Genomic DNA, 25,770 nt, shown 5'->3' on the forward strand with positions numbered 1-25,770 from the left:
AATATATAACGTCCTAATCACTTTAATTGGAGTATAAGTGAGAAATATCTTGGTAGTGGAAATGCATATTATAGATGTATATAGGGAACAAAACAAAACTATTAATGATCTTACTTCTAGCTCAATTCATCATGATCAAGATTTGCGATGGGTTAAATTGTCTTCGCTGGGTCTTCAACATATTATGTTATCATTGTGGAGTCTCGTTGCTCAAAAGGGTGGTGGGAGATTATTGGTTATGAGTGGTTGCACATGTATATAGGAAACAAAATTGGACTCTTGATGGTCTAACCTCTAGCTCGATTTATCACTATAGAGTTTACAATGGGTTGAACAACTTCCGTCAAATCTTTAGTATATTTTGATATTATTCGGAGTCTCATCGTTAAAAAGGGTGACATAATATGAGTGATTTAGGGTGGTGTTATTAGAAATAATAAGATTTAAAAATAATTGGTTGAACTTCTTGTATCTTTTGAAACAAATAAATTGTAATCAATTGGGAGACAAATGAAGTGTGGAGGGGAATTATTGCCGTGGTCCTTTGTTGTTGACTATTTTAATTGGCGTGACCACTCAAAGCGTGGACCGCATATGTGGTCTCCATCAGCTCATGCAGCAACATCTTCAATTATTCTACTCTTCATACAACAAAATTCTACTGCTAATCATGCTATAAATGCCCCCCCTTTTCACCTTTACTACTTGACAAAAGTATTTTAAAGCACCCTATCTTGATTCTTGAATGTGTAAAAGATTTTATAATCAAGACACAAAGACTAAATTTGTATTACCCATGGATATAGATGAGATGATGTGTATTTACGAGTTGAGGGAATATTTTGCTGATAAAAAAAAGACTTAATTTGTTAGAATACTTTGTCGAATTTGTCTACTATTTTATTATTATAAGTTTAATTTACGTAATTCTGATGACTTACCTCTCATCCCACGCGGTCACGCACACCTTACAACATTAGGTATTTATTCTTAGAGCATCTACATCAGTTGATTTTTTGCACAGTATTTAAGAAGCCAAGTAGGAGAGAGAAGAAAAAAAAGAAGGAAAAATCTGTTCTCTAAGGCAAAGAAAAAAAAAGATAGTGCCTAAATGCGCCAGTGCACGCGCCAAGCTGAGCGCTGTATGTCAGCATTCTTTCCTCCGTTTTTTTTCTTCTCTGATGGGGCCTACAAAAAACCAGTCTTTTGCCGGATTTAAAATACATTCTCTCTACTTCTCTATCCTTCACCTTATATTGGACTCCACAAAAAAACCACAAAAAACTATAAATAAAGTTGTTCTTAGTTTAGTCCTTACTTTGACTCACTCCTCAAGCTACCTTCAGAGTGTTTGCTCCAAAAAAAAAAAAAAAAAAGAGGGAAAGAAGTTGAATTTTTATCAATAAATAAGTATATAGTAGCCTGAGAGAGGAGAGCAGGAAATGATTACCGAGGTAACCTCGGATGACCAAAATGGAATCTAGAAAATTAGTATCCACAACAATATATGTTTCTGACATCCCACAGTAAATACACAGAAAAACAGTGACAAAAAGTTTTAGTATTATAATAAGGTGGTTGCTAATCTTTTTTTGTAAACCAAGAATGGGAAAGAGAAAGAAAAGTGAGTTTGAGCAGTGTATTGGCACTTGACAATGCTCATGTCCCCCTAAAGAAAACTTAGATTCCTCCACTTTGGCTCTATTTTCATTCTATCCATTTCTCTCAAAGAAACCCTCATCCCTTTGGGCTCTCTACTTTGATGAACTCCTCTTTCCTTTGGAATTTCCCCTTCATGGTACATACTAATCTATTTCCTTGTCTTTTTGTGTGCATTTTCAAGAAGCTGCAGATAGCTTGTTAGTGGCCATGGAAGCTCCAAGGAAGAATGTTATTGGGTTCTGCAAATACCCATTTGGGTTTTTGAGATGGAAAGGAGAGGATGCTTCTCAAATGAGGTGCCCAAAGTCAAAAAGGTTCTTTCTTTATGCTCAATTTGTGTTCTTGTTTCAGCTGTTAATGTGTAGGGTTCAGTTAGTTTGTACCCAGGCTTGGGATGGTGTATTTGTGACCCAAAATGATTACCAGGCTCTTCAAGGCTTAAAGCATGATTTTGTTGACCCAGAAGGGTTCTTGAAAAGCTGGAATGGTAGTGGATATGGTGCCTGTTCTGGTGGATGGGTTGGGATTAAATGTGCCCAAGGCCAAGTTATTGTGATTGACCTTCCAAACAAAGGGCTAGGGGGTAGAATCAGTGAAAACATTGGCCAATTTCAAGCCCTAAGGAAACTAAGCCTCCATGATAATGTCATTGGAGGGCTTGTCCCAACTTCTCTGGGGTTCTTGCCTGATCTTAGAGGTGTTCAGCTCTTCAATAACCGGTTTTCGGGTTCCATTCCTGCTTCACTTGGCTTCTGTCCTGTTCTTCAAACACTTGATCTTAGTAACAATTCATTGTCTGGTTCAATCCCACCTAATCTTGGGGATTCAACTAAGCTCTTTTTGCTTAATCTTAGCTACAATTCTTTGTCTGGTTCAATCCCGGTGAATCTCACTCGATCCTCGTCCCTTAGTTTCCTTGTTCTCGGTTTCAATGATTTGTCTGGCTCGGTTCCTGACTCGCTGGGGAATATGAGTGGGCTTCAAGAGCTTTCGCTTGATCACAACAAGTTAAGTGGCTTAATCCCGGACTCGATATACAGATTGCAGAAGTTGTCGGTTCTTGACTTGAGTAATAACCAGTTTTTTGGTAGTGTTCCTGTTACAATTGGAAATGTCTCTGCCCTTACGAGACTAGATTTATCCCACAACAACTTCATCGGTGAAATCCCGGTTTCCCTTGATGATCTACCAAGCCTTGGTTTTTTCAATGTGTCGTATAACAACCTATCGGGTCGTGTTCCTGCTCGCCTTGCTAAGGTGTTCAACGAGAGTGCATTTGTGGGTAATCTTCGGCTGTGTGGGTACAATGGTTCAACTCCGTGTCCTTCTTCAATAGCTCCCTCTCCGGGGAATCTAGAAAGGCGTTGTCATAGACAACGCACCAAAAACATTATTCTCGTAGCTGCAGGGGTGCTCCTTGTCATATTGCTCGTGATTTGTTGCGTTCTGATGTGCTGTTTGTTCAAGAAAAGAGCCAAAGTTGAGGAAGGCCAGTCCCGGGTAGCAAAGGGTAGTGGGGAAGTCGGGGAAGCGGGAGAGACGCCAGGAAAGCTCGTTCGTTTTCAAGGGAGTAAGGCTTTTACTGCAGATGATCTTCTAAGTGCCACGGCTGATATAATGGGGAGGAGCACTTATGGGACAGTGTACAAGGCGACGTTAGGGGATGGCAACCAAATTGCGGTCAAGAGGTTGAGAGAAAGGTTCACCGTAAGCCCAAAAGAATTCGAAAGTGAAGTCAATTCTCTTGGTAAAATCAGGCACCCAAACATTCTTGCTCTTAGAGCTTACTACTTGGGTCCCAAAGGGGAGAAACTCCTCGTTTTCGATTACATGCCTAGAGGGAGTCTCGCAACTTTTCTTCATGGTAAGCTTAAAGTCCTAATCGCCTCTTCTCGTTTTGTCAATTGAGCTTGTTATAGTTGTTTGGGATTGATTCTATTGCTTTGATACTAATTCCCCGAAATAATTTGGTCCATTTTCTGCACCCTGCAGCTCGTAGGCCCGAGGATTCACCAATTAACTGGGGTACGAGAATGGGAATAGCTAAAGGAATAGCGAGAGGCTTGGTGTTCCTTCACAACAATGTGAAGCTCATTCACGGGAATCTCACATCCGGGAATGTGTTACTAGACGAAAACACGAATGCCAAGATTGCAGACTACGCACTTTCTCGTTTGATGACTGCAGCTGCAAATGCGAACGCGATTGCGACTTCGGGAGGTCTTGGATACCGGGCTCCCGAGCTGTCGAAGCTCAAGAAGGCCAACAGGAAGACCGATGTTCACAGCCTTGGAGTCGTCATGCTGGAGCTCCTCACGGGGAAGTCTCCAGCCCGGGAGGTGATGAACAGCGTGGATTTGCCTCGATGGGTTGCCTCGATGGCGAAAGAGGAATCGAGCAATCAAGTTTTCGATGTGGATTTGATGAACGATGCGTCGATTATCGGTGATGAGCTGTTGACTGCATTGAAGCTAGCCTTGCATTGTGTCCATCCTTCCCCCTCTGCTAGACCTGAAGCTCAGCAGGTCCTCCAGCAACTGGAAGAACTCAGTCCTTCCCCTACTTCAACAAGGGAGTAAGAGCTCTATTTGCCTCAATTTCCCGACTCGGGTCGAATCTGTATTAGTCTTACAGTGGTGGAGATATCAGACGATGCCATATGACATCAAACAGTAACGTTGTAGTCCAAAAATAGGAAGACGAGGTTGGAGTTTGTAAGAATGAAATTAAGGTAAAAAATTTAAAAAGAGAAAAGTAATGTCTTTATTTTAGACTATGGCATCACTGTTGAGTTGTTGTAAAATTTTCTTGTGCCTTTATCACACTAATGTATTAGGATTTAGGAGGCACATGTAACTATTCTTTCATTCTTAAGTCTTGCAATTTGAACATTTAAATGTGTTTGATTTTTTATGATTTATGATGTCTACTTTCATATTTGTATATACATTTTGCAAACAAAGAAAAAAATCATTGGCTATTATCTTTAATTTATATTAATGGGGCCATGGGCCTCAGCTCGGGCTATCTTATTAAGAAAGTCTTGGCCTAAAGAGTGGTAAAGAAGAATGGTGGTTTAAGAAGGACGGATTATTGATGAGCTAGTCAATAGTTATGCTGTGGTGCACACGGTTGCAAAACGACGTCGTTTTGACTAAAAACGTGCGTCCCATTTAATAATAAAAAAAAATAGTTTTGATTCCCTTCAATAGCATTATTGTTGATATATAGTTATGAATTATTGTGGATATATAGTTATGAATTTGTGGATATTTAGTTCATTTATTGTTGATATTTAGTTCATTCATTCTGGATTTTGTGTTATTCATTCACTGGGGATATATAATTATGAATTTGTGGATATATAATTTAAATTATGCACAAAAAAATACTATTGCCGGGAATCGAACCTGTTTTTTTTTTTTTTTTTTTAAGTGGGACGCACGATTTTACTCAAAACGACGTCGTTTTTGCAACCGTGTGCACCATGTATGGTACATGGTGCACACGGTTGCACAGCATAATTTGCGTGAGCTAGTAAGGAGGAAGACATGGGAGCCCAAGTGACAGGTGGCGTTGATTGGACCGAAAGGATAAGGAGGGCAAGTTGCCACTACCGCGGGACTAAAATTGCCCATGGCAGGTCGGCGCTCAGCAGCGGCGTGGTTGGCATAAGTGGTGCGCCCGAATGGCTAGAATCCACTCCGGGTCGGAGGAGGCCTTGCCAGTTTCCTCTTGCCATGGCATGGCTGGTGGGAGTGGTGCCCCACTGCCCAGGGGGTGGTGGTGAAGGCATCGGCATTAGCTGTATGGCATGTGGTAAAGAGGCGGTGAAGGCATGAGAAGGTGGCAACATGGGTGCGTGGGAAGAAGCTAGGGAGAGAGAAGAGACACATGAATGGTGTAGAAGGCAAACCATTTGGAGGGGCTTCTACACTATTTACAGTCCTGCCTCCGTCCTAGACATCGCTGTATCACTACACCACCCCTAGCTGGGTGGTTTTTGGTCTCTACTTTTTATAGTATTTATTATTTATTTATTTATTCTTTGTGTAAGTATCTCGGACATTGTATATACTCTTTAACGCCTAGCACCCCGAGCAATAATATTACTATTCTCATTCTTTACATTCATAACTAGTTTATGGTAGATCCAGTCTTGATAAAGTTATCATATATAAATAATGAAATTATTAACAAACATTAGAGCAACAACAATAATTATTTTTTTATTGGGTTTTTGTAGGTATGACAAGGAAAGAGAAAAGGGGAGGGAGGGGGAAAAAACGGTAGATATGATAAGGAAAGAGAAAAAGAGAGCAAGGGAAAAAAAAAGCAAAAAATAGAAAAACAAAATATGATTTTCACGCGTCCAGCTGGGCACGACGCAATATCTTTCACGCACATTTTGCAATTTATTTCTCAATTCCTTCTAACTATTGGGGTCCATAAAAAAACTTGAATTTGTAGTAGAAAAAAAAAACTCATGTTCCCATTTGTTCAACAACTAGTCCATGATTTATTTATTTATTTATTTTTTTGTCTTGAAAAAAACCTCCAAAATTCATAAATGAGGTTGCTTTTATAGTGATGCATATCTTTTTAAATATTAAATAAATATTTTATTTGTAAACTATATATATATATATATATATATATATATATATATATATATAAAGAGTAATACTGCTCACGCCTAATTTTTCCTCGTGACATGTCGCTATTTGATTGAGTATTTAGTGTTTCATTACAACTCGGTTACAATTTAGTTGCCATCCCCTGATCCCCTAACGTTGCCTCTCTCTTAAATCTTAATGTGGGTACCCAAAAAAAACATATAATAAGACTATATGAAGTAAGACAAAATAAATGTGTGTTTTTCTCGCTATCTTTATGTTTGGTTTTTATTTTATTTTATTTTTTTATACATTATATATCTTAATTTACGCTAAACTAATTCTATATCTTTAAAGTTCCAATTTAAGAATTATCGGAGGAAATAAATCAAAAATCACTCCGTCAGTCTTGAAGTTCTCACCTTGCCAGTATACTTTGCGCTCTTAATTTTTATTTCATTGGAAAAAGGTTAGATAGAGAGAAAGACAAAACATATGTATTTAAGAGACAATATTTGTTATATTTTAAATTTAAAATAATACAATAAACTCATGTCCTTAAATGTCATTTTATATGTAATTAGTTACTCCGTAATAGTATACAACTAATTTACCAACACACATTTCTATAACCAGCTAATACTTCAGTTGGTCAAACCAACTAACACAATAAGCTACTCCCTCCGCCCCATTTTGTGTGTATGATTCGATTACCGAGGCTTGACTGAAGTTTTTTTTTTTTTTTTTTTTATCTAATTTTTCATAATATTAAGTTTAATATTAATATACAAAATTTATATATTTAGAAACTACACTAAAAGTACTATTGAACACAAAAAGTCAAATTTAAAAATAAGTAACAATATTAAAGAAAATAAACAAAGAAAAAAGTGTTGATTTGACTAATGAATAATAAGTATGATATGTAAAATGTAATAGAAAGTATTAGTTACTAGCTAAATCAATCAGCTATTAGCTATCAACTAACATCTATTTGTCCAACACCCCTTTTGGTTTATATAACTTGGGTGGTGATGATCATGATTAATTAGATGAATGCGTATACATGATTTTTTTTATTTTTTTTTTGGAATCTCTATTATTAGGAAACTATCGATCTTACATTACAAATTAATAATTCTCTATTGTCGTGAAATTACGACCTTTCAATTACATTGACATTTGTTTATTTACATTCTCAAACTGGTGACCAGGACTATGTGGTCTAATGGTACCCGGGTTGGACTTTCATTTGAAAGATTATGAGTCCAAGCCTCAGTGGAGGCGTTATTGGTTCTTTGTGTTTCAGTAGGTTGAGAAAGTATATGAACAGATACTACAATGTAATAGAGCCAGTAACTTTAAAAAAAAAAAAAAACATTCTTAAACTGGTGTGTTATAAAGTTTTTGTTTTTGATGTTTTTTAATGAAGCTATGCAGTCCAAAAAAAAATTTATATTAGAAACAAAATGGTCTTGTTACATGGATGGGTGATGATAATGATTGATTTGGTCAATAATGCTTGTAGATGAAAAAAATGATATATGGAGAGGTGTCTATTATAGTGCTAATCGCTGCTAATTAAAGTTACATTTGCATTAAAAAGTCATGGTAATAATCCAAAATTTTGATTGAAGAATAAATAATGTTACAGTGTCCACTTTGGCCAAATTTCACATCAACAAAATATGCTGATAGATGTTAGGTGTGAGACATTTTAAAATTATCTATTGAATTAGAATAACTGAACAAATATAATTATTACTCCGATTAACGGACATGACTTTTGGCATGTGATTATTATCTCTGATATCAAATTGAAAGATATGTTTCATCTCAACTAAAATGCTAAATTGATAATTGGATTGCACATATATATTATATAGGGATAAAGTACAAAACCACTGAATTATTTGGAAAACAACAATTAAATCATCAAACTCAAATAACTCCCAAATAAGTCATTGAACTCGGAAAAAAGAGCAATTAACATTTTTAACAAGTTAACTCCAGGTTTTTGTTGATTGGATTGTCAAATGTTTATTTTATTTACTTTTTTTTTTATTATTATTATAATCCACCTACATAGTAATATATTTTAAAGTAATTATAAAACAAAATAGTTTTGTAGGTCTAATTTATTTATTTATTATTTTTTAAATAGAAGATTCAGTAAAAAAATAATAATAATAAATAATAATAAATCAAATCTTAACCAGACAAAATAGAAGATCCAGTGAAATAATAATAATAATAATAATAATAATAATAATAATAATAATAATAATAATAATAAACGTAAATAAAATAAACATTTGACAATACAATTAACAAAAACCTGGAGTTAACTTATTACAAATGTTAATTGCCTTTTTTTTTTTTTTTTTTTTTTTTTTTTTTAATCCTGGTTCAATGGCTTATTTGCTCTTTTTATCGGATTCAATGACTTATTTAGGGGTTATTTGAGTTCGATGACTTAATTGTTGTTTCCCAAATAGTTCAATGGTTTATTTGTACTTTATCTCATTTATATATTATATGTTCAACAATGTTCACATCTTGGTTATCAAGCTCGAAGACCAATCGTTATACCCTACACCATGGCGCACACAACACTGTGCGCTCCATGTCTCCCAAAACGACGTCGTTTTGTGAAGTTGTGTAGGAAGTTGACGCGATTATGTACATTATGGTATACAATTATGTACATTTATTTATATAATTATGTATATTTTTTATACAATTATGTACATTTTTTTTATACAATTATGTACATCCGAAACAATGAATTCATGTGTATTATGTTAAGAGTTTATGTGTATTATGTTAAAAGTTTATGTGTTTTATGTATTATGTTAGATTATGTGTATTATCTTTTCAAAAAATGTATGTGTATTTTGTTATACAATTATGTGCATTCTAATATATAATTATGTACATTTTAGTATACAATTATGTACATTTTTTAAACATGAGATTTTTTTTAAAGAAAATTAACAATCGACAGAGGAAGCGGAATTCCAAAAAAAAAAAAAAAAAAAAAAAATTCCAAAACAACGTCGCTTTGCACCAGGACGCAGAGTGTTGTGCACACCCTGGTGCACGATATAAATTGCCCTCGAAGTCCCTTCTAAGCCGAGGGCCCAACCCATTGCTGATACAAATCATACATTGTGATGAAATCCATTTTGAGACATTTCGGTCATATTTGGTAAATGGCGAATCCGATATTTTTGACATTTTGATCATGTCAAAACATCAAAATGTATGTTTGGTAAAATAGCGGTTTGTAAATATTTTTTTACAAACCGCTAATAAAATTCGTTGGTCAAAGCCGCTAATACAATCCACTATCTGATAACCACTAATCGCTAACTACTGATTGCCAAACAAGCCCAATTTTATATAATCTCACGTCTACACCATAAAACTACAAAAGTCCTTGACAATTCATTTTCTTTTGGGAAAAATGGTCAAATAAGCCCTCAAACTTTATCTATAAAGTCAATTAAGCTCCTAAACATTACAAAGTTGCAATAACACCCATAAACATATCATTTTGATGCATTGAAGCCCACCAACAAGTTAATTACCTGTTATTGCAGGTCACTAAAATTTCGGTGACCTTCTAACCCTCTCCGACGACATTCCAATTAACTCCGGCGAATTTCCGATCAACCCCACCAAAATTTAAAGTAAAACACTGGAAAAAGTGACCAAAAGTCACATGCCTCCGGCAATTCTCACGAGTGTATATTGGTTGGCCTCCATGACCTCGACGGAGCTGAAGAAATTTTTGGTGGAGGTGTGGAAAGTGAAGACTTTATTGGTGAGCTCCGAGTCGAGAGGGCACTGGATTTCGACGGCCCGGAGCTTTTCCAGAACGCAGAGCCAAGCGTCGGCGGTGCAGTAGAAGAAACCCAGTCTGGAAACGCAGAGCCCAGCTTATGGTCACTTTTTTTCAGTGTTTTTCTTTAAATTTTGGTGGAGTTGACCGAAAATTCGCCGGAGTTAATCAGAATGTCGCTGGAGTGGGTTAGAAGGTCACCGGAATTTTAGTGACCTGTAATAACAGGTCATTAACTGGTTGGTGGGCTTCAATGCATCAAAATGACATGTTTATGAGTGTAATTGCAACTTTATAATATTTAGGGGCTTAATTTATAAATAAAGTTTGAGAGCTTATTTGACCCTTTTCCCTTTTCTTTTTAATTGTTTTATATTTTAAAGTTGAAATGCTTTTTAGTGATGCTTCATCTATCGAAATGACACTTTTTTCTTTTATAGTGTGATTTACCTATTTTGTATAATTTGATAACTATTACAAAGGAACATGATTTACCTAGCTCTCTCGTCATTAAAAAAAAAAAAAATCATCTAAGATAATAGTAATTGATTACTTTGGTAAGCTTCTCTTTAGTGCTAAATTATCTGTAATTTCTTGGACTTTTAGCAAGACAATGATGAACAAGAGTAAGTAATGATGTGTATTTTGACCAGCTAACTAGTTGTTAGCCCTCTAAACAATAATACGGAGTAATAGTTAATCTATCACTTTTAGTTATTATTTTTCAACATTTTCAACTACTAAGTAAAGACTTTCCCACTATAATTCGTTACATACTTATCATTAAAGCCAAACTTTTATATGTGTTCAGAAATTTCAAGTTACTAAGGTTAATACTCTCCTCATCCCATGACTTGAACAAAGTAATTTATAATTTTATTTTTTATAATATTAAGTTAAGTACTCGTAAGATATAAAATTTATATATTTAGCAATTACATTAAAAGTACTATTACACAAAAAAAAATTAAATTTAAAAATTAAAAAATACTAAAAAAAAAAAAGGTAAAGTTAAATTTATATATTTAGCAATTACATTAAAAGTACTATTACACAAAAAAAAAATCAAATTTAAAAATTAAAAAATACTAAAAAAAAATAAAGTAGAGTTAATTTGACTAATGAATATTAAACATAACAAGTAAACTGAGACAAGAATAATATTATATGATATTGTTTAATTTCAAAGCACATGAATTGAAATTTCTGAGAATGATGTTGTAATTCGTTTTTTACCATATTCTTAATAATTAGATCTTTCGACATTCTTAAATAACATAAGATTTTCAGTGATGTAAAAGTAAAAATATAATAATTCGAACCATATGCATCTGAGTAAGTTTTATTATTATTATTATTATTATTATTATTATTATTATTATTATTATTATTATTTTAAAACAATCAAGCTAACTTTGTCATGAGATCACTATTATATTGAGAACCAAATTAATACCTATACCACCATTCTCATTAGTTTACCAAAAATAGATATGGGGTGTTTGGTAAATAGCTGATAGATGTTAACTGATTGTGTTAATAAATTTGACTAGTTAAGGACATTAGTTAATTATAGAAAAGTGTTTGGTAAATTAGTTATTAATTGATAGTTGATTACTTGTAAAATGACTTTTTCAAACAGTTGATTGAAAAACTGTTTTGAATAGCTTTTTGAATTTTAGCATTTTGGAGCAATAAGCTGTTATAAAATGCTAATTAATCAAACACTCGTTTTGATTGTTAATTGTTTAACCAAGTCAAAATACGGGCCTGAATTGTTTAACCAAGTCAAATAGCTAATAGTGATCAAATAAACTAAAATTAACTGATAAGCTAACTAGGTTACCAAACAGGGTCATTAAGTTATGTTTCTTACAACCATTGGATTGATAGAGATATCAATTGATAATTAGAAGTGTTAATTACACTAAAACTTACCAGAATATTTGTAAAGAATAAATAAACTCGTCAATTTGATAAAGAAAATACCCAAATTTTGTGTTTCTAGAAGATTTCGGAATTATTTGCATAAAATTATGGGTGGTTAGAAGTGATGAGAAGTTTATTTATTGTTCAACAATCAACACATTCTCTACACATTGACTATATCCCTACTTTGACTGATAGATATTGCTTCATCTTTAAGACACTAACGGTTGTCCATTACAATTTCTTGCCGTTAACTTAACAGTACAGACAGTTTTTTTTTTTTTTTTTTTTTTTAAATAATTTTAAAGATAGATAAATAGAAATTAATGAAGGGAATGTGAATTTTTCTTGACAGCCTACCCACTATAGGAGACATTATTGTTAATTTGTTAAGGTAACTTGTCTTTGCATTTTGCAAAGTTTCTCTTAACTAAATTTTGTTTGAATTTGAAAAAAAAAATGTATTAATTATCAAATTTAAGATTAAGATATATGAAAACTTTTAGATTTTGGTGGTGTTTGGTAAATAACTTTTAGCTGATTAGGTTAGAGGTTTTGACTAATTGATCACATTAGTTAATTGTAGAGAGATCTTTGGTAAATTAACTGTTAGTTAATAACGGATTACATGCAAAATGACTTTTTCAAAAACTCAATCGAAAAAGCTACTTTGAGCAGTTTAAAGCTTAAAACTTTTTTTAATAATAATAAAAAAAAATTTAAAAAAAATTCTTGAATTTATTCACAAACGCTATAAAACATAATAGTAGTAGTAATTAACATTTTCCAATGGACACCTAATGATAGTTGACTTTCAAGATCATTGCTTTATCACCAAGACATTTGAATTAGATAAATATCATTATACTAATCACATTTCAACTAAATATTACTCCGTATATAATCAACTATATTTGCAAGACAAAGATCATGACACTAATATAATTAACTGAGTCTATGATAGATAACTTTAAAATAGCCATTTTTTTTTTTTCTAAAAAACATGAAATAACTACAACAAACATGACAAAACAACACTATTACACTAATACAATTTTCTATCAGGAGTGAACGAAGGCCACTCAAAAAAATATCAAATGTTAATATAATTAATTATGAGTCTGTGATAGATAACTAGATAAAGTAAATTAGTCAAATTTTTTTTTTTTCTAAGAAACACGAAATGACTACAAGAAACGTGACAAAACAACACCAATACAAATATACAATCTTCTATCAGGAGTGAACGAAGGCCAGCCAAGAAAATATCAAACCGTATAAATACCCAGCACAGTAAAGATTAACAACTCCAGAAAAAAGCATATACCCATTTTCCTAGCCCTTTCATATTGTTTCTTCAACCTTCCCACCACATTAATCTGGTTAGTAGACCACCAAACTATTATGCAAAACAATGAACTTTCAGTTACAAGGAATAATTGAAAGGTGAAATGTGAAGCAAAATCTAATGATGCTTATGCATAGAAAAACATGCTCAAGAAAAGTCTAAGGAAGCAAAGTATTATGAGAATTTAGCAGTTTGATAGGTTAGTGGATGCACCAACTCCTATAGGGTTGAACTAAGTATGCCCTTTAAGCTGACAATCATGCTGAAACCAAATCTACCAACCTCATCCCCCAGTATAAAAGAATGGCATTGCTACTCTTTCTCTTCACCAAGTAAAACCATAAAACATCTATCATTACCTGATAAACCCCGAAGTGCGACATGGAAGCATTCAGCCACAGCATTGCTAAACCGCTCTGCCCTTTCTTGTTCATTGGCCTTCTGGTTCTCTATGCAAATGCATTTTCTTTGGCAAATGCTGAAGTTCACAAGCACCAGTTTGTTGTATGAATTCGATCAGTCTTAACTATACTCTTTCTTTGGTTCTTAATTTTTCAATTTCATTTGGTTTCTATTTGGCTCTCGATCAGAAACCGGAGGATACTGATGTGAGTTGTTATGTAACAGATTCAAGCAACACCAGTGAAGAGGCTGTGTAATACCCATAACACAATAACGGTGAATGGACAGTTCCCTGGACCAACCTTGGAAGTGAACAATGGCGATACCTTAGAGATCAAGGTTATCAATAAGGCACAATACAATGTCACCATTCACTGGTAAGTTAATAAACAAAGCAATACTTTCCAAGTGAACCAATTTACTAGTAAATATATTTGCAAATAAAGAAAATGAATTTATTGGCTTATTATAATACTTTTTTATTTTGTCTCCTCATTATGTACCAAAAAAGGCATGGTATCCGGCAGATTAGAACAGCATGGGCAGATGGACCAGAGTTCATTACACAGTGCCCAATTAGACCAGGAGGGAGCTATACTTACAGATTTACAGTTAACGGTCAGGAAGGAACACTTTGGTGGCATGCCCACAGCTCATGGCTTAGGGCAACTGTCTATGGAGCTCTTATCATCCACCCAAGGGCAGGGGAATCCTATCCATTCTCTAAGCCTACAAGAGAAACGCCCGTTATACTTGGTGAGTTTCCTTGTTAACCAAAGGCTTAAATGGACGAAAAGATTAAGCAAACAATTCTTTAACTGCTCTTGGCCTCCAGTTTCTGCAATATTTTGCTTTTAAACAAAATTTTCTGAAAACGTTTTGATAACAATGATGACCAGGTGAGTGGTGGGATGCAAACCCCATTGATGTCATAAGACAAGCTCAGAAAACTGGAGCAGCTCCAAATGTATCAAATGCATTCACTATCAATGGTCAACCTGGTGATCTGTACAAGTGCTCCAGCCAAGGTAAGCTTTATGAGCACTTCTAGTCTCCAGCATTTCCTTGAAACAATTTTCAATAGATATTAAAAAAAAAAAAAACAGACATGATTGCGCTGTTCTGCATCATAGACGGTAAGGATTTCAGTAAAATGGCTAAAAGTCTTAAGATCCAGCATCCATTAAACTAATCCAAAACTGTCCATGAATTAAAAATTTAATTTATGAAAGAACTAGCAAATTGAAGCAAAGAACACAGTTTTTAAGAAAATTTCAGACTTCAAAGCCAATCCAGAATGACCAAGCATGAAATTTCATTCTTCATTGGGTTGGCTGGCAGTTATTAAGAAATTAATCACTTTTACTATATTTTGATACAGAAACTGTAGTAGTCCAAGTGGACTCAGGCGAGACTAACCTCCTTAGAGTTATCAACGCTGCACTCAATCAACAGCTTTTCTTCTCGGTAGCCAACCACACACTCACAGTGGTTGGAGCGGATGCATCTTATGTGAAGCCCTTTACAACCTCAGTCATAATGCTGGGTCCAGGCCAGACTACTGATGTCCTAATTAACACCAATCAACCACCGGCCCGTTACTACATGGCAGCACGAGCATATGCCAGTGCACAAGGTGCACCGTTTGATAACACTACAACCACAGCCATCCTACAGTACAAGGGTGGTCAGACAAGTCCGGTTCTCCCATCTCTACCAGCGTATAATGATACAGCAACCGCCACAGCCTTCACAAAGAGTTTCAGAAGTCTAAGAAATGTTGAGGTGCCTACTGAAATTGACGAAAACCTCTTTATCACAGTTGGTCTAGGACTCAATAACTGCCCCAAGGGCGCAAGTTCCCAAAATTGTCAGGGACCAAATGGAACTCGGTTCACTGCCAGCATGAACAATGTGTCTTTTGTGCTCCCATCCAACTTTTCACTACTGCAGGCACATCACCAAGGTATCCCAGGAGTTTTCACAACTGACTTTCCAGCCGCTCCACCAGCTAAGTTTGATTATACTGGTAATGTTAGCCGATCACTTTGGCAACCTGCTTCTGGAACAAAGGTGTACAGATTGAAATATGGGGCAAGAGTGCAGGTAGTGCTGCAGGGAACAAGTATCTTCACAGCTGAAAACCACCCAATCCACCTTCATGGATATGATTTCTACATCATTGCCGAGGGTTTTGGAAACTTCAATCCAAAAAAAGATACAGCTAAGTTTAACCTAGTGAACCCACCTCTTAGAAACACAGCGAGTGTACCAGTCAATGGATGGACAGTCATCCGTTTTGTTGCAGATAATCCAGGTGAGATTAACTAACAATTTTGTCAATTCTTTTTCATTTATTTCTTCTTTTCAAATAAAACTCAGCTCATTGGTTGCTTATATATAAACTAACTCATAATAATTTTGCATCAAACAGGAGTTTGGATAATGCATTGTCACTTGGATGTCCACATTACATGGGGGTTGGCCATGGCTTTCATAGTGGAGAACGGAGTTACTGAATTGGAAGCATTGGAGGCTCCTCCTGCAGATCTTCCAATCTGTTGAGAGTTGAGAACATCCGCTCACACCATTCAACAAAATCCAAAAAAATAAACTTTTCATGCTTTAGCTTCTAAGTATAGTCCTCAATTTTATTCCCTGCATTTGGGGCTGGCTAGTTACTTTCATTTCTAGCATCCACCTTCAATTCGCCTGCATTTCTTTAATTGTGTTTTGTTTGGATAAAGGGTGAAACTTGACAGTGCAAAACAAAGCAGTGTTCATTTGAATTTGACATTAATTCAGTGTTCAATGATTGTAGTTTCCTTGTATTCAATTCTTTGTAGCATTATGAACTGAAGTTTGTTTCGGTTTTTAACTATTTGCATTAACTTTGCATAATATTGAGCACCTAAAATACACTTGATCTTATCAATTCTTGAGCAGAGAAAAAATGTGTTAAACAAAAAAAAAAAAATCCATAATAGTAATCGAAAATTTCACTTCCTTTTCCAATAAGAATGAAAATGAATTAACTGCCTTTGCATTTAGAAACTGGCAATGATTAGAATTCGCATTGTAGAAACAATGAAAGGGGAACTTATAGGAAAAGATGTAAAATTTATAGTACCTCATCCCGGTTGATCTCCCAAGGTTTGTTCATCCACTCTTTGCACACCTGAATCATTCTTCCCAGGGGAAAGAAAAAGTATGTTACAAGAACAGGATAGACTATAGAGTACGTGTAGTGTAAGGCTTTAGTTCAAAATCAAACTTGAATTCTGAAAAAAGGAGGAAGAGAACAGAAATCCAGAAAGATTAAATAAAAACTTTTCTAGTTTTCCAAAGAAAACGAAAATCAATTTACAGCGTTTGCATTTAGAAATAGCAATAAACAAAATCCCCATTATGCAAACTAGGAAATGGGGATTGGGGTCTAATGATCAGGAAAAGATGTAGGATTCATCGTACCTTTCGGTGTCTACTGGAGTTCATAAAGAGAATTTTTTCTTGATATTCTTCCAAAACAGCTCAACTGAAGCCTTAGATTAGGCTAGGGTTTGAATTTAAGAAAAAGTAGTTAATTTAGCGGGTCAATTTGGTTATATCTGAATTCCTGAATGGTTTCCCGCTAAAATGTGACCCGACTTTAATTCCCGATTTCCCGGACCACTATTGTATGCCTGTATCCCATAGGTAGCCCTATGCAGTGAAACGATGTCATTAAAAGAAATAATACTCGCTATGTCCAATTAATTTTAATTGTGTGATGTATTTAGTTTCTTTTTATATACATTATAGTTAGGGACAGAGCCACATGGACAGTGCAGCCTCTTCTCAATTTTTTTTTTTTTTAATATTATAATGCCACTTAACAAAGTGGAAAGTGTAGAAATTTTTCCCTTATCAAAATGTTTTGGCCCCTTCAATCAAGCTTTTAGAGTAAATTTTATACATAATTTTTATTGGCTTTCAATCTCATACCAGACAAGTAGACAATAGTTCATATCTTTTTCTTCACGCTACAAGTCTACAGTAATTTTTCCTTTTTCTTTTTGAATTTTTGAATCATTTGAATTTTGATGAATTACTCTAGTGTTCCTTCAAAACTGATTTATTTTCGTATTAATTAGTTTTTCTAGAGAGTTTTTTTTTTTTTTTTGGGCGAATTTGAAGGTTTTAATTACACCATAAATCAGCCAGCCGATCTCAACCCTTTCGATGAGGAAGAGCAAGAAGTCAATCCATTTTTGGTAACCAACTAACTGCCTCTTCATTTGCCGCTTCTTCCTCTTTTACTGCAGATTCTTAGCTCTTTTTTTGTCTGGTTATTATGCGTGATTTGTTGACAGATTATGGTATATTGCAGAGTTCACGGATTGTGATCTAGATCTAAATTTTAGTAAATTTATAACATATTGATTATGTTGAAATATGTTAAATGGATATCAACGTATTTGATTTAGTAAACTTCTATTGTCGTTGCCCCCCCCCCCCCCCCCGCACCCTCCCATCTTGGCTCCGTCCCTCATTATAGTTTCATTTTAGCACAACTAAAATCTTATTTTGTTTCAATTACAGTTTTATTTGACATTATACACTCAATATCTGAGACATGTTATTGAATTTCATTTTGTACACACTGTAGTCTTATTACAACGGAACATTATGCTGTGAGCACGTGCCCACCTTGCAAGGTGGGCACGGTTCCATATCCATAATTTTTATACTGTAGATTCATAATTTCTATATTGTAGATCCATAGTTTCTATACTGTAGATTCATAATTTCTAAACCTTAGATTCATAATTTAAATACAGTAGATTCATAATTTCTATACTACGACATATTTATAATATCTGTAGTTCTGTACTGTAGATTCATAATTTCTGTACTGTAAATTCATAATTTCTAAACTGTATAGTTATCAAATTATGAACATATAGTTCTCTGATTTGTGAAAACAGAGTTCAACAATTGAAATCTAAAGTATAAATTTTATGAATCTACAGTATAGAAATTATGTATCTATAGTATAGAAATTATGAATCTATAGTATAGAAATTATGAATATGGAACCGTGCCCACCTTACAACGTGGTCACGTGCTCATAGCATAATTTGCCTATTACAACACCACTAAAGTACAATTTTAATTCAACTACGATTTTATTAGAGAATATACACTCAAATATGTGAAATTGTTACTCAATTTCATTTTATATACACTGTAGTTTCATTACAACACAAGTAAAGTATCATTTTGATATAACTATAGTTTCATTCGACAATATATATTCAATATGTGAGACATGTTATTCAATTTCAATTTGTACATACTTTAGTTTCATTTCAGCACAACTAAAGTATCATTTTAATTTAACTATAGTTTCATTTGATAATATACACATATGAGACTTGTTATTCATTTTCATTTTAGATACAATATAGTTTTATTACAGCACAATTAAAGTATCATTCTAATCCAACTATAATTTTATTTAACAATATACATTCAATATGTGAGACATGTTATTCAGGTTATTTTAGAAACACTGTAGTTTCATTTTATTCTAAGCACATTATAAATACGAAATTATTTAAATATAACGACTGCCATTTCTTTACTTCAAAAAAGGGTATCGTTTTTGGACCATAATCCACACAGCTGTATGGACCATGGTCCACCATATAACAATTGGTGCAGTGGACGGGTTCGGGCATGTAAGGAAAAGAGAGTTATAAGGAAAAGCCATTTGCATATTTTGTGCCATTTGTAGTATTAGGTAATGCATGTATAATACATGCGGAGCATGCAGCATGCATGCAAAAAGAACCTCAGATCAGATCACCAGCTAGAATGCGTTTTTTGGGATTAATATTCACGTTAAACTTGCTTCCATTGAGTAGTTGTGTATATCCATTAAATTAAATATTTAATTTTGTCAAATACAAATTAAAGTCTGTTATTAGCATATCCGGCCTGCTATAAATTAGCACAAATTTTGTAGATGGAACAATCAAGAAATTAAAACAAAGTAGCAGTGCAGAGAGATGAGAGGTGAGACCTCATTATATTCAAAGTGATGATGATGATCAAGGCGGCACCTCATTCAATGGCCTCAATACACTATCAGTCTATCAGGTTAGATACTTATTAGTTCATCATAATTCACATTTCTTACCCACACTGCACCTTAAATAATATCATTCATCTTTGATCATCACCTCAAAAAGTGGACAAAGAATTATATAAGGTTTTTTTTTTTTTTTTTTTTTTTTTTTTTTTTTGAAAGGAGAATTATATAAAGTTTAAGGGGTGAGTAAATATTTGGTTAATTGTCCTATAACCGTCAACCAAAAACATAACTGAGGGTTTTTGGTCGATTTCGATTATTCAATTTTAAAATTTTTTGACTTTTCAGGTTATTTTCAACCGGAAAATCAACCATAATATAATGTTTAGTATTGTTCCGTGTGTATGCATGTATATATTTTGCTAGCTTTTATATTCTTTAAGTTCAATATGCATGTATTGTGAATAAGTTCAATATGCATGTATTGTGAATATATATATATATATATATATATATATATATATATATATATATATATATATATATATATATAATGCACATACACCTGATTTGTGAAGTTACTGTGTATTGTCGATTAGATATATCATTAGTTATCATTTTATAATAATAATAATAATAATAATTTATTTACTGATTTGAACTTTGAAAATATATAGATTTCTACTAGTGCATATTTGAAAATTTTAGTTTTTATGCTTAAAATATAAAATAATATTTCTATTTTATGGAATTGATGACCTAATTGCTCACTTCTTGGTAAAAGGTGGTTAAGATATTAAATACTCTACAAACTATTAATATTTTGTTGTATTGTATGTTGTTAGGTATAGGGATATTGTTTGTCCCTTATGCACTTTCCGAGGGAAGTTGGCTAGGTCTCTTGTTTATGGTGTTAATAGCATGCAATAGCATGCTGTTACACTGGATTACTCCTCCAAAGATGTATGGATTCATCACAAGCAATGAATACAACATATCCCCATATTGGAGGAAGAGCATTTGGGAACAAAGGAAGATGGCTAATATCAATATTCATTGCTATTATTGTCATGATTTTACTTTTAGGGTCTTTCATTTCAGTTGTAGGAACCTATTTCTCTATTAGAGATATTGGCCCTGTTTGGTAAAATGGCTGTTAGCTGATAGCTGTTTGCTGCTAGCTGATTGTGTTAATTAGAGGGTAAATAGTTGATAACATTAGCTGATTGTAGAAAAGTGTTTGGTAAATTAGCTGTTAGCTGATAGCTGTTTGGTGTAATTTCTTTTCTCAAAAAGCTAATTGAAAAAGTTGCAAGGAGTAGCTTTTTTAATTTTAGCCTTTTGGAATTGCAAAAAACTAATTAACCAAACATTTATATTGATATTTTAACTAAATCAAACAATTAATAGTAGTCAAATAAGCTAAAATTGGCCTATAGGTCAATTTTTTACCAAACAGGGCCATTATAGGAAGTAAGAGATAGCTAGGTTAGTTTTATATAGATATTAGTGTAACTTTACAATGTAATACTCTATAATATTTATCAGCAAGAAGCTAAATTATATGCTGTGATTAAAGCCTTGCCAACGCCTTATATTTTCTAGCCAGCTCCAAGGTAGTCCTGACATTTGCACAAGTTGTAATTTTCATTCATTCCAACAAATCTAGACACTACTCAAGTAACAACGAACTAACACCAAGCAAAAACACCAATGTTGTTAATTTATCATTTATTATAAATATAAATGATACGACGTTTATCATTTAAAAAAAAAATTAAATATTTATTAAACACCGATGTTTATTTTATAAAAAAAATATTGATGAGATACCACGTCTATTTTTACACAAAAACTGATGTCGTTCGTTCAATTTTTAAAAGATATGACGTCCTATTTCAATTTCGATTGTGTTACATTTTAAATTTGTAATCATACATTTTTTTTCCTAAAAATGTTGAAATGTTAAAAGAATATGATTTAAAACAAAAAATGAATGTTCAAAGTAATATGATTTTAAACCAAAAATGTAATATCCCACTTATTATTTATTGGAGGTTTGGGCCGGGTATAATTGTGAAAAGAAATTGTGCAATAAATTTAACAAAAACAATACTTAGAGAAATAAATGTGCGAATGATGTATAATATAGTGAAAAATAAAAATAATTTAAGATATCAATATTAACAAACATACTGATCATATCTTTAATATCCAACAATAACGGATCAAGAGAAAAAACTCCCAACTTTGAATCTAAGGGGGGTGTATTCAATCAAGACTTTTAAAGAGTTTTAAAGACTTTTAAAGTGATGGATTTTAAATGACTTTTGTAGAGATTTCGTAGACTTTCCTAGAATCTTTTAAACTTTCATCAACTTTGTAAGAGTCTTTAAAAATCCATAAGACAAACATTTATAGACTTTTAAAAACTTTTTCATATTAAAAAGTCTACAAAAGTCATTAAAATTCTAAATTGAATACACCCTTACAAACATTCCATAACTTCTACTAATACATTATATTTATAATTTTCGTACAAAAATATATTTATATAAACCATAAATAAATTAATGCATTGCAAAAAAATAAAAAATAAATATTGATTGTCACAAAAATAGATTATATTATACATAAAGAAAATAGATTAATCAATTAATATAATCTATTTTCACTAAATATAACCAACAAAAATATTTCAAGTACTAATGAAACAACTAATATTGAGTAATATAATTATCAAAATGTCTAAAATGAAAAAGTACAAATTAAAATATTCATCTTGTTAGTACAATTATCTTTGATTGGAATTGTTTTCACCTTGTTGGGTGTCTCTCCACATATCCAAAGCTATTTTAGCCCTCCATTCATTGGCATGCTCACGTTGTTGCTCTTGAGTTTCAAATAGATGTTCAAAATTATCTACATCATTCGTCGGTAAAGGTGAAGGAGATTCATCATCATTTAGCTCAATTGGAAACTCATCCCTACGACACTCCTTGCGAAGAAAATTATGAAGCCCGGCACAAGCTAGTACAAGTTCTGCTTGAGTCTTATAAGGGAATGGAGGTGCTGACTTGAAGATCGTAAATCTCGATTTGAATATACCAAATATCCTCTCAATTACATTCCTCAAAGAAGAATGTCGTAGATTGAATAACTCAACATCATTTTCAGGGTCACGACCTTGTCCGAAAAAATCTTGAAGATGATAACGTACACCTCGATATGGAGCTAAAAATTGCTGTCGGTTTGGAAATCCACAATCCACTAAAAAGTATTTACCTACACACATTTAAAATATTAATTATCCAATATGTAAATTTATTTAATATTATTTTAAAAAAAAAAAAACTAAACTAAACTGACCTTGTGGTACTTTAAGGCCATTCCTCCTTGATAAACTGTCACTTAGCAAATTTGAATCATGTGCTGAACCCTCCCACCCGCTAAGAACATATATGAATTCTAAATCAAAGTTACAAGCAGCCAATACATTTTGTGAAATTATTCCATGACGATTACGATAACTGCTTACATCACGCCCAGTTACCATTGCTGGAATATGTGTGCCATCAATAGCTCCAACACAATCCTAAAGTAAATTCAACACATAAATATGATTTCATATTCACATTTATAAGAATATCTATGACACGCATAAAAAATAGAACAATAATTAATCAAATAGGGTGATTTATTGCTTACCTTAAAGTATGGGTAAAACCTTGTACTTTCTCTTATTCGTGTAGGCACTGTGAAACTAGGTTTGACCATCATCTCAGGTGCTATTGTGTTAAGAGCCTTTAAAACTTTGTTAAAATTCTTACTTGTAGCAAAGTGTGACCGATAAAATGTTTCACGAGTATGGCAATATCTAGAGTTCTGGCCAACTGTTAGTAAAAATGTTGCAACCATTTCTTCAACAGTAATGTATCTTGTATCCTTTAGAAGTGTTTTCTCTCTTATAATATGACATAACTTTAAAAACACATTTGGATACATTCTGTATACTTGCCGAAAGTTATCAGAATCTTCAGCCAATACGTTTTGTATGTAATTGTATCCACGTGAAGTAATCGGTCGTCGAGCTAGTGGATGTTCAATTCGTTCACCATTATTATCAATAATAACCTCTTTTAATACTTGTATAATCATAGAAATTATTTCCGATAAACGTTGAATGATTTCATAAAACTCTACTTCTTCAATTTCTTCATCTACTTGTTCTTCCTCCACATCAACCATCTCAAAGTCGTCATTGCTATCAATACTAGAGCTTGACATTATATATCAATCACCTAAATGGTATTAAATAGTACCTACAAACAAAAGTATTTATATGAAACAATAAAAAATATTTTTTTTTTTAAAAAAAAGTAAAGAAAAGAATTTATAGTAAAAAAAAAAATAGTAATACTAACAATAATTCTATCAAACTTCATGTAAAAAATCCAACACAAATATTGTTAATGCATGGAACAAAATTTATGAAACTAATAATAGTACTAATAATAATAATACTATGAACTCTCATTTGGACAATTTGAACATTATCCACTTATAGCGATCTTGGGGTGACATATTTATAAATGTATCTTTCTTTGATTTCGTGTTCAGCCATTCCAAAACCTTGAAACAAGTATCACTATCCAAGTCAGGGAGTTCCTTAATAGCATCCCAACAACCACTTTCTTTTTCCCTTTTTTGCACCAAAATATGGATATCAGCCGCAATCGAATCAAGAGTATTAGATAATTTATCTAACACATTAGATCGATTTGTTTCCTCTGTTGAACTACTATTTCCTTCATATTCAATTCTATTCCTTTTTCTCTTATAATACTTTGTTGAAGTTGCTTCCACATTTATCTCTTGAGGTGCTGATGAAGTATATTGTGATAATCGTGGATCTTGAGAATCTACTTGTATATCATTTTGTGTAAATCCATCGATAGCAAAATCAAAGTGTAGTTGATCAATTCTACACTGATTATCTTCTTCAACACTATAGATTCTTGCATCAGTTTCATCACCCAATTCGATAGAGTTTTTTCCTACAGCAGTACTACTTCCAAATACAAATGCTAAATCGTCATAGTCAGCAATCGTATCTGTCCGTAGATTTTTATGAGTAGGATGAGACTAGAAAAGGAAAATAAAATAGTTAATAAATTATTTAAAATATAAAATTTAAGAAACATCTATGTTAATTAAACGATATAAAAATCTCACCTTAAAATAATCTTCCCACACCTCATCGCTAGCAGTAAACCTCTTTGTGATTGGATCCCAACCAAATCCAGAATTATGACGCATAAGCTCAGAAAAATTGTTAAAACGATGCTTGAACCATTTCAATCTGCTTTGGTATTGTGCATACGATCTTTGACAACCAAGCTTTTCATTAAGAGCCGGAAGTATCCTCTTCTCCACAGTTAACTTGCTTAAACCCCCACTACTATCACGCCATCCATTTTTTATCGCATCAACCATAAGTTGTAACAACTCATTACTCTCCTCAGGTGCCCATAATGCATAATTTCCATTAACTTTACTTTTACCTTTAGTCCTTTCTTGATCCCCCATTACTATCAAATAAATAAGAACCTCAAATAATTCAACTTAACACAAATACAAATATTAATAATTAATGAACATATAATAACATAAAATTATATTAATTATAAAAAAAAAATTGTAAAAATTTGAGTATATTAATTCAATTCATTACAAGAAAAATTATAGAATATTTATGCTGCGAACAACAGCAGAGATGCTGCTGTTCGCAGCAGATAAGCGTATTTAAAATCTGCTGCGAACACCCTGCTGTTCGCAGCAAACAAAGTTGCATAAATATTAAAAAAATAATAATAAAAAATTACAACGT

At 33.0% G+C, this 25,770-nt stretch overlaps 4 protein-coding genes and 1 long non-coding RNA gene across 7 annotated transcripts; 2 read left to right on the top strand and 3 right to left on the bottom strand.

Moving 5' to 3' along the window:
- The first annotated feature begins 1,440 nt into the window (after positions 1 to 1,440).
- On the top strand, positions 1,441 to 4,504 carry LOC109154982 (probable leucine-rich repeat receptor-like protein kinase IMK3). Of its 2 annotated transcripts, XM_019302722.1 has the most exons (3): positions 1,441 to 2,473; positions 2,546 to 3,526; positions 3,655 to 4,504. In XM_019302722.1, the coding sequence occupies exons 1-3, from the start codon at positions 1,870 to 1,872 to the stop codon at positions 4,239 to 4,241; spliced, it is 2,172 nt and encodes a 723-aa protein (XP_019158267.1). In that variant the 5' UTR covers positions 1,441 to 1,869; the 3' UTR covers positions 4,242 to 4,504. The 2 variants fall into 2 exon arrangements, with proteins under 2 accessions (XP_019158267.1, XP_019158266.1); XM_019302721.1 differs by having other exon boundaries at positions 1,441 to 3,526.
- An 8,721-nt stretch (positions 4,505 to 13,225) lies between these two features.
- LOC109154985 lies at positions 13,226 to 15,293 on the bottom strand. 2 transcript variants are annotated; one of them, XR_002049830.1, is made up of 3 exons: positions 15,224 to 15,293; positions 14,407 to 14,533; positions 13,226 to 13,880 (listed from the first exon to the last, which is right to left on the bottom strand). It is a non-coding gene; the product is annotated as an uncharacterized LOC109154985 (long non-coding RNA). The 2 variants fall into 2 exon arrangements; XR_002049831.1 differs by lacking the exon at positions 15,224 to 15,293 and adding an exon at positions 14,624 to 14,664.
- Positions 13,730 to 16,627, top strand: LOC109154984 (laccase-12-like). Its single transcript, XM_019302723.1, has 6 exons — positions 13,730 to 13,906; positions 14,030 to 14,181; positions 14,316 to 14,560; positions 14,704 to 14,832; positions 15,186 to 16,121; positions 16,239 to 16,627. The coding sequence occupies exons 1-6, from the start codon at positions 13,784 to 13,786 to the stop codon at positions 16,367 to 16,369; spliced, it is 1,716 nt and encodes a 571-aa protein (XP_019158268.1). The 5' UTR covers positions 13,730 to 13,783; the 3' UTR covers positions 16,370 to 16,627.
- Positions 16,628 to 22,674: 6,047 nt separating this feature from the next.
- LOC109154905 lies at positions 22,675 to 24,167 on the bottom strand. The gene is made up of 3 exons (XM_019302645.1): positions 23,589 to 24,167; positions 23,250 to 23,475; positions 22,675 to 23,165 (listed from the first exon to the last, which is right to left on the bottom strand). The coding sequence occupies exons 1-3, from the start codon at positions 24,165 to 24,167 to the stop codon at positions 22,675 to 22,677; spliced, it is 1,296 nt and encodes a 431-aa protein (XP_019158190.1).
- A 246-nt stretch (positions 24,168 to 24,413) lies between these two features.
- LOC109154906 (uncharacterized protein At2g29880-like) lies at positions 24,414 to 25,469 on the bottom strand. Its single transcript, XM_019302646.1, has 2 exons — positions 25,116 to 25,469; positions 24,414 to 25,025 (listed from the first exon to the last, which is right to left on the bottom strand). Exons 1-2 carry the CDS (start codon positions 25,467 to 25,469, stop codon positions 24,414 to 24,416), a joined length of 966 nt encoding a protein of 321 aa, XP_019158191.1.
- Between the last annotated feature and the right edge of the window lie 301 nt (positions 25,470 to 25,770).

Source organism: Ipomoea nil, unplaced genomic scaffold (genome assembly GCF_001879475.1).
Source record: "Ipomoea nil cultivar Tokyo-kokei standard unplaced genomic scaffold, Asagao_1.1 scaffold2662, whole genome shotgun sequence".
Taxonomy (NCBI): Eukaryota; Viridiplantae; Streptophyta; class Magnoliopsida; order Solanales; family Convolvulaceae; genus Ipomoea; species Ipomoea nil.